The 14,224-nt window shown below is 33.1% G+C and overlaps 1 protein-coding gene across 2 annotated transcripts in view; it reads right to left on the reverse strand.

Moving 5' to 3' along the window:
* The window catches only part of LOC135842025 (cyclic GMP-AMP phosphodiesterase SMPDL3A), a 53,488-nt gene that overhangs the window by 31,040 nt on the left and 8,224 nt on the right, over positions 1–14,224 (reverse strand). The window contains exon 1 of one of the 2 annotated variants that reach the window (XM_065359301.1): positions 7,558–7,746. The exons of the other annotated variant lie outside the window; for it this stretch is intronic. Coding sequence (XP_065215373.1) covers positions 7,558–7,708 — 151 coding nt within the window. The 5' untranslated portion in view covers positions 7,709–7,746. Of the gene's footprint in view, positions 1–7,557; positions 7,747–14,224 lie in introns of those variants that run through there. 2 annotated transcript variants of the gene reach the window in all.

Here is a 14,224-nt window from a genome sequence, read left to right on the forward strand (position 1 = left end):
TACTTATTTCGATTTTCAACCCTTTATAGAATTTAGAAAAGAACTAACGGGTGGATTTAATGTTTTTTTTTGCGCGTTAGATTTCAGCTTCTAGTCTGATTTGTGTACTTTTTTATCCTTCTTTAAATTTCCATATTGGGAATACCTAAATGTAAATTCTCATTTCCCGCGTAGGAAAATCTTATTTTAGAGAAAAAATAAAATTGTAATTCCTTGGTAAATATTTTTTTGAAAATAAAACGAGTGCTTATTTCAAAATTTCCAGCAAAAGATCGAGTTTCTGAAAATTTTTCAGCAAATGTGAGGATATTTTCAATTAATTTAGTAAATTCAAAAAATGATACGTAGGTACCTACAATTTTTTCATAAATGAGCGTTCTAAACCAATTAACTATGTACCGGCGATATGTATTAAAATTCAGATTTTTCGTGTATTTTGGATGGGCTATTTTTTTTTTTAGAGTTACCTAATCCGTCCTTGCTCCCTTCCAACTACAAAAAGGGGATTTTCATCGGAGATCTTTAAATAAAACCATGACCTATTCAAGAAAATTTGTATAACCTGTCAATTTCAATTGATCTAAAATTTGGTTCACTGAAGTGAAAAAGCATGTCATCCAGACCTCAAAATCAAATTTTTACCAGCTGAAATTCATTTTTCGATTTTTGGCAAATTTTTGAAAATGACAAAAAGGTTCCAGATTTGCTCGAAAATGATGACAAAATGAACCGTTGTTCAAATTTTCATTTGTAAGTATATTATTTTACTCTTTAAGGAAAATTAATGTACCTACCTATACCTATGTAAGTACATATCAATAAGCCTATATCATGATATTTTCGTAATTTTAAAAAATTCGCTAAAAATCAAAAATGAACTTCTGAAGCTCAAACTTAGTTTCTGCAGTTTCAGTGACATGATATTTTAATGAGCCAAATTTCAGCTCACCCAATCGGAGTTGACGGGTTGAAAAAGATCCCTGTCAAGAATTGGCTAATTAGGGATTGCAAGGGGATCGAAATTGATCTTTTTTTAGATAAATTTTCTTTCATTATAAATATGTACTTATAGTTCACTAGGATTAAAAATTTAAAAATGAAATTTTTGAACAAATATTTTCAAACAGACGGTTACTTGGTAACATATTTTCGTAGACTACACACATCGATATTGGTAAACGTATAGCTATAGATATAGCAACGAGTAAAAACCGATTATAATACCCAGCGAGCGTGTGCTAAATAAAATTTATGAATAAAATGAAAACGACGAGAATGGGAGCAATAAAGGAGCATAGTCTAACGACAGTTTTTTGATCCTTTAAAGGTAGGTATGATGTATGTGTAGGTACGTATGGTTTCGCTGGTATCGGTATCATGGTGCATGTGAAAGGTAAATCCTTTTATGGACTCGGCTATAAACCACTTAAAATTTTTACAATCTCTCTATCGAGCGTGGGTAGAACATCCACCATTAATTAACAATCGTCTGATGTTTCACACGCATAACTTGCCTTCTACTATACAGTGCCACCGCCACCGCCACCGAATAAATAAAAGCTCGGCAACACCGAGACAAAGGCAAACACCGCAACCATCGAGCAACCAATTGTCAAAAGAATTGTAGAATCTGAGTAATAAAATGCTTAGACCTTGTCCACACGACCATACAGGAGACAAGAGACAAGAAATGAAAAACGGCCAAACGAAACAAGAAAACGAAAAGCAAGCAGCATCCTTCGAGATGTGAATGTAATTGCGTCATGCATTTGCGAACTTGTGCTGTATAATCCGTATTCCAAGTTGAAAGGTTCAACGAGAAGTTTTGCCGTTTCAACTCCTCGACATGTTGGGGATAATGCGTTAAAAGCTTTTACACTAGAATTGAAAGCGCCATTTACTGATTTTCAAATGTATTTTTAACTTTTACACTACAAAATGACGAAACGCTATATGCAACAGATACTTCATTTTTTTCCAACGATCGTCGTTCAAAACTCGACAATTTTTTTTTGTTTCTTTCAAACTTACTCAATTGTGAAATATATCGTTGGTTTTATTAATCTTTTTTTCATTCTTATATTCGTCGTTAGTGCCAATGCTATATAGATGGATATTTCGCAGCTTCTGTGAAAATATAGGTAGGTACCTAGCAGACACATACTTAGGTAGGTAGGTACATACCGCACGTATCCTATAAATTTTACCCAATCCATCGTCGTAATCCACCGCATCATGGGTTCCTAATAAATACCAAATTTTTAAAAAGGGTATTCTTGGTAAGTACTCGTTCAAACTTTTACGAGTAAAACTGAGAATAAAGCTGTAGATAATAAAATACGTTCGTCGAATTCTTTGATACAACTTGAGTGAATTTCTTCAGCAAACTCGTGCAAAATCAATTCGCTAAATATTTTATACTCGGACATAAGTTGATCGTAACGAAACATTATGTACCTAATATAGGTATAGATACTTCATGTACGTAATAATTACCGCAAGTTGAAGCTTTAAATAATTAATTTGCAAATAAGAGATATTACTTCAAAACAGGAGGAGAATAGCTCAAAATATTTATGTATGTACACTACTTATAGTGCTCTTTACTCTATCGTGATTCACAAAAATCGTACGAATACGTTCGAGTACGAATTATTTTAAATCACAAGAGAACATTCATATAAAAAAAAGTCAAATAGGTAAACCTTGTTCGTGTTTCTCAATAAGCACGATTTCATGATACTAGAATAGAACCATATAATTATGGAGGTAGGTAGGTAGGTATGTATATATAGGCTACGTCAAGTCACATGACGAGAAATAAAGCGAACGTAAATTTAAGATGTTTCGCTATGACGGTACATACACGTAGGTATCTTACAGGTACTCACTACTAACCGAGTACCTACCTATTCCATCCAAATTTGCATCATTAGGTACAAATATATTTTTACTTAAAGGCCATAGCTTTGGGAAGCATACGGAGTTGATTCTATCTAACACAATAATGAAATAAAGTTTTCGAATCTTCGAACGTCATAAATATACAACTCATACCGACTGCAAAGTTCAACCAACTATGAATGGTATAGGTATAGGCTATACCGGAATAGATATGTAAATCGCTCACAGAGCTCACGCGAAACGAGAGAGAAAAAAAGCAAATAATATTTAAAATAAGTAGGTAAGAGAAAAATTGCTGACGGCAGATGAAAAATTTCTGAAATTTTTAATAATAATTCCGCTTTCCAAAGAAATACTCGTATAACTAAGGTTCCAGCAGAAATTTATTCTCCATTTTCCGAACCGTAAGCTTAAAAAAAATTATTATTAAACTGGCGTACGTAGTAGGTATTGTGTACCTAAGAACTTTTCTTCAACGTTGATATAAATATTGGAATGTGTATAAAATGGGCTGAGATAGGTACTTATTTGTATTTTTTATTTCTTGATGTAGGTAATAATGAAATATCTATACGCTTGAATCCTAACATTCAACAAATGAACTTCGAGAATCGCCAGTCAGCTATTTTAATGATCGAATGTGAGCCTTCCTGTCTCGCATTCCCTCAGCTCATTTTCATATGCAGCGGGTATTCTCGGTTTTTCGATTTTTAAGAAAATTTTCAGTTTCATCTAAATGTAAATTACCTCTTGCCACATGTGGGCAGTGGAATGGTCGAATCGTGTTGCAAAAAAAAAAAAAAAAAAAAAAAATGGCTACCTATATTTGATATGAAAATTTCTAATCGGAACTTCAAAGTAATTTTCGCGAAGCAGAGGTCGAATAAGATATATATACTCGTAATATGTATGTAGATTAAAGCTAGTATACATAAGCTGGGCAAGCCACATAATCTACGATCGCGATGAGAATTACGAACCGAAGAAAAACGTTGCAGGGGTAAAAAAGCAAAAATGGGACTTTTAAGACAAAAATTAACCGAAATAAAAACGCTAGAGAAACAAGAAAAATTACCTATAAAAAATTTCAATACCTACTAATTATTATAAGTAAGTATACTATTTGAGCAATTATTATCAATCTTTCCATACAAAATTTTTGCCGCTTCTGAACTTTTTGAATAAAAAAACTCGATTATTTACAATTTTAAAATCACGTTTGCCTATGCTGGAGGGAAAATTGAAATTATCAGAGCAGACAAATCACACTACTCATACAGGTTGAACATCTCACAAAGAAATGGGCCAAATTTGAACGACGTTCAAATAATCGCCAAAAATCTAAAAATGGAATTTTTGCATCTAAAATTTTTGCTCGTAATGTATTTTGAGACCCTTTTTCAATTAAGTACCTTTAACCCTATTCAAAAATTTTTGTGCCAGCTGTGATGTTTCACTATAAGAGCCTTGCAAAAAAATTAAAATAAGACAAAATTATAACTAGGTAATAAAATTTTTATCTTGAAGATTGAAAAATGATGCATTTTTTGTCTATAAAGTGCTGTAATAAGATTATTCAAAGGTCATTCACCTTTGTCACTTTTATTTTCAAAAATGCATGGAAGTTGAAAAGTGCACCTTTTTCAAGTTCTCACAGTTTTCTGGATTATTTTTGAAATAATTAAAGCTAAATTGTGATAAAAATCCTTCCCATGTGAAATATTGTCTTTTGGTATAAAGTTTTGTAACCTTGCACGTCAGAGTCTATTAAACGAAGTAACAGGTAACAAATGTACCTAGACCTACAAGGAAAGACTTTACAGAGTTGCCACGCGTAATTTGACTGTCCTATTTTCAGTCTTTTTCGAAGAGCCGGGAGGAAACTTGCAAAGAATCGGGATTAAGGAATTTTTTAGAAAAGCAAACCATATTCGTTGTTTGTTCCCACAAGTACAGTTCCAGAGCACCCTGCAGATAATATGTGTCCAACTAAATCTATTCATAGTCAGAAACGATAAGAAAATCTATTTGACAATTCCACGTACCATAGGTATGTATGTAAGGAATAAAAAACCATAAGGATAGGGTAAATTACACGCATGCATACATTAAATGTTCGCACCACCTTTAATGTATAGGTATAGCTTAGGAAAATTTCTACTGTAGCCTTGCGACATTTATAGAGTTAAATAACATATCTTTTGAAAGTCTCACTCGGCAAGTTTTGAAGTCATTTGGAAAATTAACTTTTCTTAAATGTATCCTATATCTACGGTTGCTTCGTTTTCCAACTATTTAAACAAGTCAACACTTTCGTGTGTGTACCTTATACTTGACATTTAATTGCAAAAAGGGGTTCCATAATATTCTTCTTAATATTCAAAAATATTCTCAAGTTAATTAAAACGTCTATGCACGTATGGTACAGAGTTTAACCTAACTTATAACGCTGTTCATATGTAAAAGTAGTAGAAATGGTCATACTCGTATCAGAGAAGAGTATTAGGAGCTACAGGTAGTTGGGAATTGAGGAACATTACTGAACAGTGAAGACGAGTACGTAGATTCACATATAGGTAGGATAATAAGTAAAGTAAGTGCCGTACCCACCTACAACTTACAAGTATAAGTTCAATTCGCTTTGAATTTGCATTACACGAAAATGTTGAAAATTTCAATATTTTTAAAATCCTTTTGAAAGAAGCATTGATAACTGAAATATGATGTTAGGTCCACTCGTGGGTATGTTGAGTTAGAAAGAATTAAAAAACGAAATAAAATTTCAAAGCAAATTACTCGATAGTTGAGTAGCTACCTAATGAGAAAAACGATTCAACGAAAGTAGGCATTTTTTAAAAACAAAGTACCTATGAAATCTAATTGAATTCAATTATGTTGATTTTGTATCAAAAGCTGTAAACATGAATGATTCACGCTACGTTAAAAATTTTAAGACGTACTAGATAGGTAGACTGGTAGAGTATACGTGATTTGTTCGAAGCTATGTAACAAAGCTACGTAAACGAGAGTACCTCGACATCCAGTATAGATAGGGATAGTTACATTACCTACACGCTCGTGCTGTTCTCATATTACAGTACAGTATTTATATACGTAGGTAAACTGAAAGTAATTTTCCTGCATTATAAATCTATTCGACATGATTCCAGAAAGTTTTTCATTTTTTGTTGCTTTCGTTGATGCTAATGTTGTTGTTGTTGAAGATACATCTAAATCTGTTACGAAGAGTTTTCAGATATTTAGAAGGTTGGTATCTCTATCTACCCTGGAATAATGTTAGTTTAAACGAGTAATTTTGCCTGTAGCTTTATCATAACAACAAAGACACGTATGTAGATGTTAGCTTCGAATGGCGAAAACATGGCAACAGTCGAAAAGAGTTCATACAGGTTAACATCCGATTTGGATAAATACATCGTTAAAAATACATAACTGGTGTAGAACGAAGTATACATCATTTATCAAGATAAGGCTCGCATTGAAGAAATTTTGATAGATGGGTAATGATACTCATCTGTACAGCCATTGTTGGGAGAAAATTTGCAAACTAATGGCCCTTTCGATTGGAGATTTTCGTTAAGCTCTTCATCCATTTGAAGAACTTTTCAGCTTAGTGCCAACATAATGGCATCGACAATCTAATTCTTTGTCGAGAAAATCTGAAAAATGATAACGAATAAGCATCCGAGATAATGGACCGAGCGTCTCGCAGTAACACCTACACTTGCCTATACCATAAACACGTACAACTGCACATTATCCACCTTTTTAAACTTACACACCATACGCATGGTACGCACCTTCTCAGCAGATTGCCAACAAACAAACAGATCAAACAGTTAACATGTAGGTCTGGCTTTGGTAGGCATTTTAGATAGCCTATCTATTTATTCGTAGGTCAGTTTTTTTTTTGAAAGGTGTGGCAGAGAGTGGGAAATAAGCTTCTGTTTTCTTTTATGAGGAAGCTATACAGTCTTCAATCGACAAAGGAATGCATGTAAAATCTACTTACAATCAATAGCAAAGAAACAAAATTCTACAGATAGGTATCAAAATTCAGAAATGAATCCTAATTTCTTGAAAAATGTAAAATTATATCCCATATACTATATACAAATCAAAAATATACCTAGAGTTGGTAGATTTTTAAAAAAATAATAATTCATTCAGCGATCTATTTCAAATTCCAATTTGAATAAGTAGGTAGGTACCTATGATTACCTACCCATGTATTTTTTTATTTGGCCTCAAAGTCTACACAATGCACATATGTACACTAGCTTGATGAAATCTTGTTCCAGTTTGCCGACAACTCGTATTTCGGTAGGTATAGTGATTCTGCTGCAGGGGTATGCTACTTTATTGCATTGTTCTTAAAAACGATCGAAATATGATTTATGATAATTTGATCTAAGGCGTTAAATATCCTCAAACAGTTCATTCTGTAACAACTAATCTAATTTTTCCAAATTTAACCTAGTCGGTCTACATTTTAAATGGGTAAACGGACTCGAAATATCATTCGAAATATATCTAACGTACATATCTAATTACTATGAACGAGTATAGGTAAGGTATCTCTAAAAACTTATGCTTAATAAAAATATTGAGAAAAAAAAAGTAAACACGCACAAACCCGTTTTGCATCGACATATTTTGAAATTGTAGCCGCGTCCACAAGAACAAAACAAAACCGAAACCAGGAAGTAACAAAATAAAAAGCGTGAAAAATGATGAACGAAAAACGTAAGACTCGGCGCTCCGCACACGATTTCGACAACATTCTTACTGAGTGCGGTTAATCATTGAGAGAAGAAAGACCACCGACATCATGACGGACCACGATGAAAAAAAAACGAACAAAACAATCGTACCAACATAGGTAAGAGATGTCTATGAAATTGTGCACGCCTCATTCGATCCTCCGTTAGATGAATCAGTTTTATTACTCGAAAGGAGATGTTCGTTCTTCGGCATGGAATATTTTTTAATGACCGATAATTTTTGGTCATGCAAACGTTCCTATTGCTATAGCGTACTTGGTCAGATTAAAATGGTTCGTATACGAGTATAAGTGTAATACGCAATCAACCGCCTATATTCATTTTGAGCAAAATAAGTTATCTCAAAATCTCATTTGATTGCTGGGTCTACAGAGTAGGTGAACCTATACCTAATACAGAATCAAATGAGTAAATGTTTGACTACGAGTACATATAACCTATTTAAATTGCACATTTGCACGTTAGGAATTTTTCATTTCCATCCATCTCCGGACCTCAGGCTTCCTATAACTACCACAGCCACTGGGATGTGTCGATCGAAATGGATGATATCGATATGTTCGTGAGTTATCATGGATTTATCTATACGAGTATTTCATTAATTTCGATATTCTTGATAATCTAACAGAAACATTGATTTGTCATTTTGTCTGTTCGTAAAATTGAAGAAAAAATGATTATGCAACATTTTCAACCCATCCTTTTTCTTCTCTTCTTAAAATATCGTTCCAATAACTCTGCCAAAATTTAGTACAGTTTTTACAAGTTTTTTACAATTTCTATTCTTCGAAGGTCGATGAACGTGAGGAAAAAATGAATAACTCAGTACAGGGGTAAATACTCTCTAAATTTAAAGCAGTCAAATTTCACTGCTTAGCAGTCACGACATTTTGCCTTTTTAAAGCAGTAGTTTTTTTTACTGCAAAACAGCGAAAAATTACTGAATTGGTCAGTCAAAATGATTTTTTACTGACCAATTCAGTAATTTTTCACTGTTTTGCAGTAAAAAAAACTACTGCTTTAAAAAGGCAAAATGTCGTGACTGCTAAGCAGTGAAATTGACTGTTTCAAATTTAGAGAGTATGTATAGTTCTACTTTTGGAGCACGTAGTCAAAAAAAAAGAGAAAAAAATCCCCAATACTAACTACCCTTCCAATGAGCCTTATCTACGAGGCAAAGGTCACAAGTGATGATCTCCGATCAAAACAAAACTTGAAATGGCAACTTGCATACTGATGAGGCAAGAATATATATGAATTTTCAAAAATCAGGTAGTACAACTTTTCAAAACAAACAAAAGAAATGTTCTTGAAACATATAGCCCATCTTTAAAATTGATGAAAGCACAACGGGCAATTCGATTTTCAAAGGTGCTCCAAAATTTTTCTAAATTACTCGTATTACTTACCCCAAATACCACACTTTTCGCGATCGTTTCGATCAAATTTTCAAAATTAATATTTTTCCACTCACCTGAGTGGATGTAAAAAAAAGCATGAAAATCGAGGTATTTTGACTTACTGAACATGAATCCAGCGTAGTAGGTACCTATTATACTGACTATGAGATAAAGAAATATTTTCACAATGTTCCCCTGTGTTTCATTTTTCAAAAAAAAAAAATGAAAGAGAAGCAGCCTGAGGCGAGGGTTTAATAATTTTTTGAGCTGAAATGTGCAGGATCTTAAATTAATTTAGCAATTAGAGGTGATTAAATTTTGCAGCAAAAAAAGGTATCATGAATTTCTTATCAATATTTTTTTGGACTTACGTAGTGCCGTTTGGAAACATATGCTTCAATTGCATTTCCAAGGTGTACATTACTCTTTATTAAAAGAATTAAGAGGAATTTGAGGCATTGTTATTGTTTGACTCGGTTGACGAAAGATATTCCATCACTAACTATAGAGATGTACCTACCTACATTATGTATTAAGTAATACTTCTTAAAGCCCAAGGTACCTGTTCACAAGAAGAGTAAATTTTGAGATAAAAGTCTAAAATTCAACGTACGCAGACAAAAAATATGAATTTTCTAAATTTGCTTCGCTTTCAAAGAATACCATTTAGGTAGGTAACTTACTGCAAAAAATTGTTACTAAATGTGTCAACTTCCTGGGCCAGTTTTTCCTTAATTATAATAATGAAGGGTCGCTAAAAACTTCTTCCATTTTTAAACAAGACCATCAAGCGATTAACCATTTACCTAGCGCAGTTTCAGAAAATTTTTCTCAGAAAATAGCACAACGAAATTTTCCAGCCGAAATGAGTCCGTTATACACGTCAGAATGAAAGTATACTCGTACCTATCTAAATCATATTTCTACGAAAATGTTCTGTATCCTCAAGGTTGGAATAGGTGACGTTAACAAGCGATGATAAGTTAATGAGGTTGGATGATATTTCGTAGGTAGATGGTAGATAGTGGTGCAAAGGCTTGACGTTTATAATTGAGAGACTGAAGCATTAGAGCACTCATCGTTCTTTAAGTTTAGAAACATAAAAACAATAAACCATAGATGAGTTTTCCAACCGGCACAAACTTTTCCATTCGATAACAAATAGGAAACATTTGTGATTGATTATATTACATCGAGCAAAGTACTTTGTTTAACTTTTTCGTTCTTGTATTTTTCTCATGGCAAACTTTTACTGTGGAAAAAAATACGAAAAAAGCTGCCTTTAAACTGTCATACAAAGTTTCTTATTTGCTAAAAGTCTGTAGAATCGATAAATATAAATATAAAAGCAAATTAACAGCGCGCTTCCTATTTAAAGGTAAATTAGCGAAGTAGGTACCTACCTATCCATTCGATATTTATTATTTAAACATTAGATAGCATTCAAGTAGATATTTAAAAAACGGTCATTGGTAAGTACCAATTTTGTTGATTTTATTAAAGGTAAGCATACTAATAGGATATCTTATCCGTACCTTTACGTATTACCTACGTTTGCAGAATTTGGACTTTTTTTTGACATTGATACAGAATTTGATATATTTTTGAGAAATGAATGATAAGATCTCGAATACTACCATCTGTGCCTTGGAACTATATATAATACAGGAAGGTACAGCAAAATAAAAATAAAATATTACATATATGGCTAAGTTGCGATGTAAGCGAAAAAAGTTTTGGGAGGTACAATGTTTTTTTTTATGTTTGCAAAATGTTATAAATTGGCAAGTAAATCATTATTTCAACGGTCACTATTAAACACAAGATAACGTACGTAACATGATTATTTTATTTCTTCCTTAGATCATCCAAGATACTATCTTCTTTCAACCTTTATGCACAGGGTGTATAATAGGTATTTAAAATAGCTACATAGGTATCTACTACCTACATTAAAACTTTTCCCCGGATGAAAAATTACATATGTATTTCTAGACTCAGGTACTGTGAGCAACAGAACTTATCTGTAAAGCAGCACATTACGTAAGTAACTTACAGAATGTACAACACTCGCCTTGAGTTTGGTACCATACGTTTGCCTGATGGTTCTGAGATTGAAGAAATCAAATTGAGCTCAATAAGAAATTCAATTTTGAACGTCGTTAAATGGCAAAAAATGAAAATGTTCAACAGGTAAAGAAAGACTTGAATTAAGAAACAAAGAAACGCTTCATTTCAGTAAAATGATTTTTTTCTCCACAAAAATCAATATAATCATTGAAAAAATTTCTTAGTAGGTTGTTTAGAGACGCATATGCGCGAATTCGCACGCATATTTGCGTCAAGCCAAAAATGAGAAATTTCTTCCAACAAGAAAATCAAAGCACGTGACACCTCTAAATACTCGTCTCGTAACACTGATTAATAAGGTTGCTAAATTTTGGCCACAAGAATGTGATTTGTTCAAAAATCAAAAAAAGAATTTTTTTTGAAGTTTTCTTGCAAAATTTTATACGAACTGGCGAATGTTTTTCTAGAATTTTCGAATAATTTCAAGATGGAATTCAGATTGGGAGGAATTTTTGATTTTTTTATGCAATTTCCATCATTCTTTACTTCGACTGATCATGCTTTAAATGTTTAATTTTTCTGCTTGTAGGCATTTGTGGGCGCATGCAAAATAAAAATGCGCGAATTTTGCCAACACTACGTATTAGTAGCAAGATTAGATACCTACTTACATAATAAAAACCACCTATACCCAACTTGAACTTTTAATTTCAAATTTAGATGTCACTTTTTTTATTAAAGTAAGTCAAGTGAATACCTGGGACGATTTCACGTTGACGTGAAAATATTTCCGTTTATAATGTCGGGTTTTTAATTTAAGCTACCCGGTGGCATTTTTACCCAAGAAATTGCAATGAAAAAATATTAGAAATACCTAATTTTATTTCGGCAAATATCAGATTACAAAGAAGTAATCAACTCGATCATTATAACATTGGCTGCAAACCAGAAGTACCTGATGTAAAGGAATTACTTGACGTGAAAAATAATCAGCATTTTCACGAAATTAGTTTCGTTGAAAAATTTAGTACTCGTAGGATGTAGGTAGGTAAGAAGAACCGATGGAACTTCGACATCGCAGAAATCAATTAAGCACTTTGGCATTTTCTCGGTAGGTACCAATAATCCGTAAGTATTCTAATTAGATAGGTATAGCATAGATATTAGATAATATAGGATGCCGAGGAACTCGGTGAAAGTAAATTTATTAATTTCAACGGCTGGAAACGCTGTTTAAATCGATCTCAACAAAACGATAGTTTGCAGATAGGTATATAGTACGTAGATTCTCGTACCTCGTACCCTATCAAGTACGAAAGTACGTGCTGTATGGTAAACGTAATTATAATGTTTCATCTTAATACATATAGTAAAATTTTGATCATTGTTATTTTGATGATTCGGCGAGATCCTTGTTAGCATAAAACTTGACGGTATTTTTGTTCCCGCGATCGTTACGCTGCGCTGTAATTACATTATAGCTGTTAGCTGTTGGTATTGTCGCTTCTGTTCGTATTGTATGAGTAGTTTTGTTGCTGCTGCGTGAATGTAGTATATCATTCGTAATAAATGTTCTCCAACTAGAATTTGTAACCAGAAATCCGCTCGCGTTCATTTTTTTTTGTGCAAGGCGTTTTTGTTTTTTGATGAAGAATATATACGCGAAAGCGCGAGTTGTAATGTGAGGGCGTTTGCGCCTTTGCCGGAGTTGAAGCGATTGCGATTTGCATATTGTTGAAAAAAAAGGAAACAAGACGCCACACTTCATTTACGCTTTATGCGATAACGTTAAGTACAGCGTGTAAAAAATGAGTATTGTCGCGAGGTTTAGGTAGGTAGTAAGTACCTCTACCTACGTTTCATTTGTGTACCTAATATTGGTGTAGAATGCAGTTAGGTGATGATTGCTCGAGTATACGTAGGTATCTGATTATCTTCGAGGTTTGAAAACTTTTCTTTCAGTTTTGCAAAGTTGTTTAGTTTTATGGGGAAAAATTTCTTTGCTTTTGTTTTCTATTAACGTTGAGGTCAGAATATCTATTGTGTTGAGGAATCCTCAAATTCATGCATAGAAAAGTTGTTGAAATCTCTCTATAATTTTTCTGTTTTTTTGTTGAAAATTTTAAAACATTTTTAAAACAAAATCATTGAAATTGTTTCAAAATTAAATTGGATGCAATATAGCATATTCGATTGGAGATATCATGATTTTTTGCGAATTTGTCCCGAGCTCTGGAAAAATTGTAATTTAAAAATTTGCCGAAAAGAAAGGAAAAGCTAAAGATTTTACAATCCGGGCTATAGGAACGAACCTGACTCAAATACTGAAGAGAGTGGAGGAATTTTGTTGCATTTTTTTCTATCAATTTTGCACCTTGTTTGCTCTACTTCTACTGGAAACAAACTCACAAAAAAAACCACAAATAGAAAATAAGGGTTACTTGTTTGCATGCAAGTTTGAAATTACTATGGTACCCATAAACAGAAGGAAGTAAAAGCAAAGCAACTCGTAATTTGGGTCGGTTCAGCTTCGAGCTACCTACCTATGTTACATCAGTATTAGGAAGTCCTCAAATACAAAGAAAAGCGATACTATACATAGGTACGAAGTCGTAGGTAGGACCTATACTAACATTACACCAAAGGAGTAGATAATTCAATAACAGAGGAAAAAACTGGATATGTACCAACTCAGGTATTATAAAGGCATTAGCGATTTGAAGGTGTAGGCCTATTGAAACGATACGAATGGAGCTAGATAAAGGAAATGGTTTTCTAATTAATGGACCAAAGTACATCTCTGGCGGATCTTAACCGGTAAAAGGCCGAGTTGAGTTAAAATCGTGAGAAAATCTACCTACTCTTACAGCAACTATTTCACTGTAAAATAGCACAGCATGTAACTTAGCTATCGCGCATAACTGTGGTAAGTACGTACATTAGCTTAAATGATGAGGTCTTGTCTAAATGTCTGTTACTGATTTATCGTGTCAATGTATTTTTGAACATTTTAGCAAACGTCAAACGGTTAACACAAAGTCAGTA

This window comes from Planococcus citri, chromosome 3 (assembly GCF_950023065.1).
Source record: "Planococcus citri chromosome 3, ihPlaCitr1.1, whole genome shotgun sequence".
In the NCBI taxonomy this organism is placed as follows: Eukaryota; Metazoa; Arthropoda; class Insecta; order Hemiptera; family Pseudococcidae; genus Planococcus; species Planococcus citri.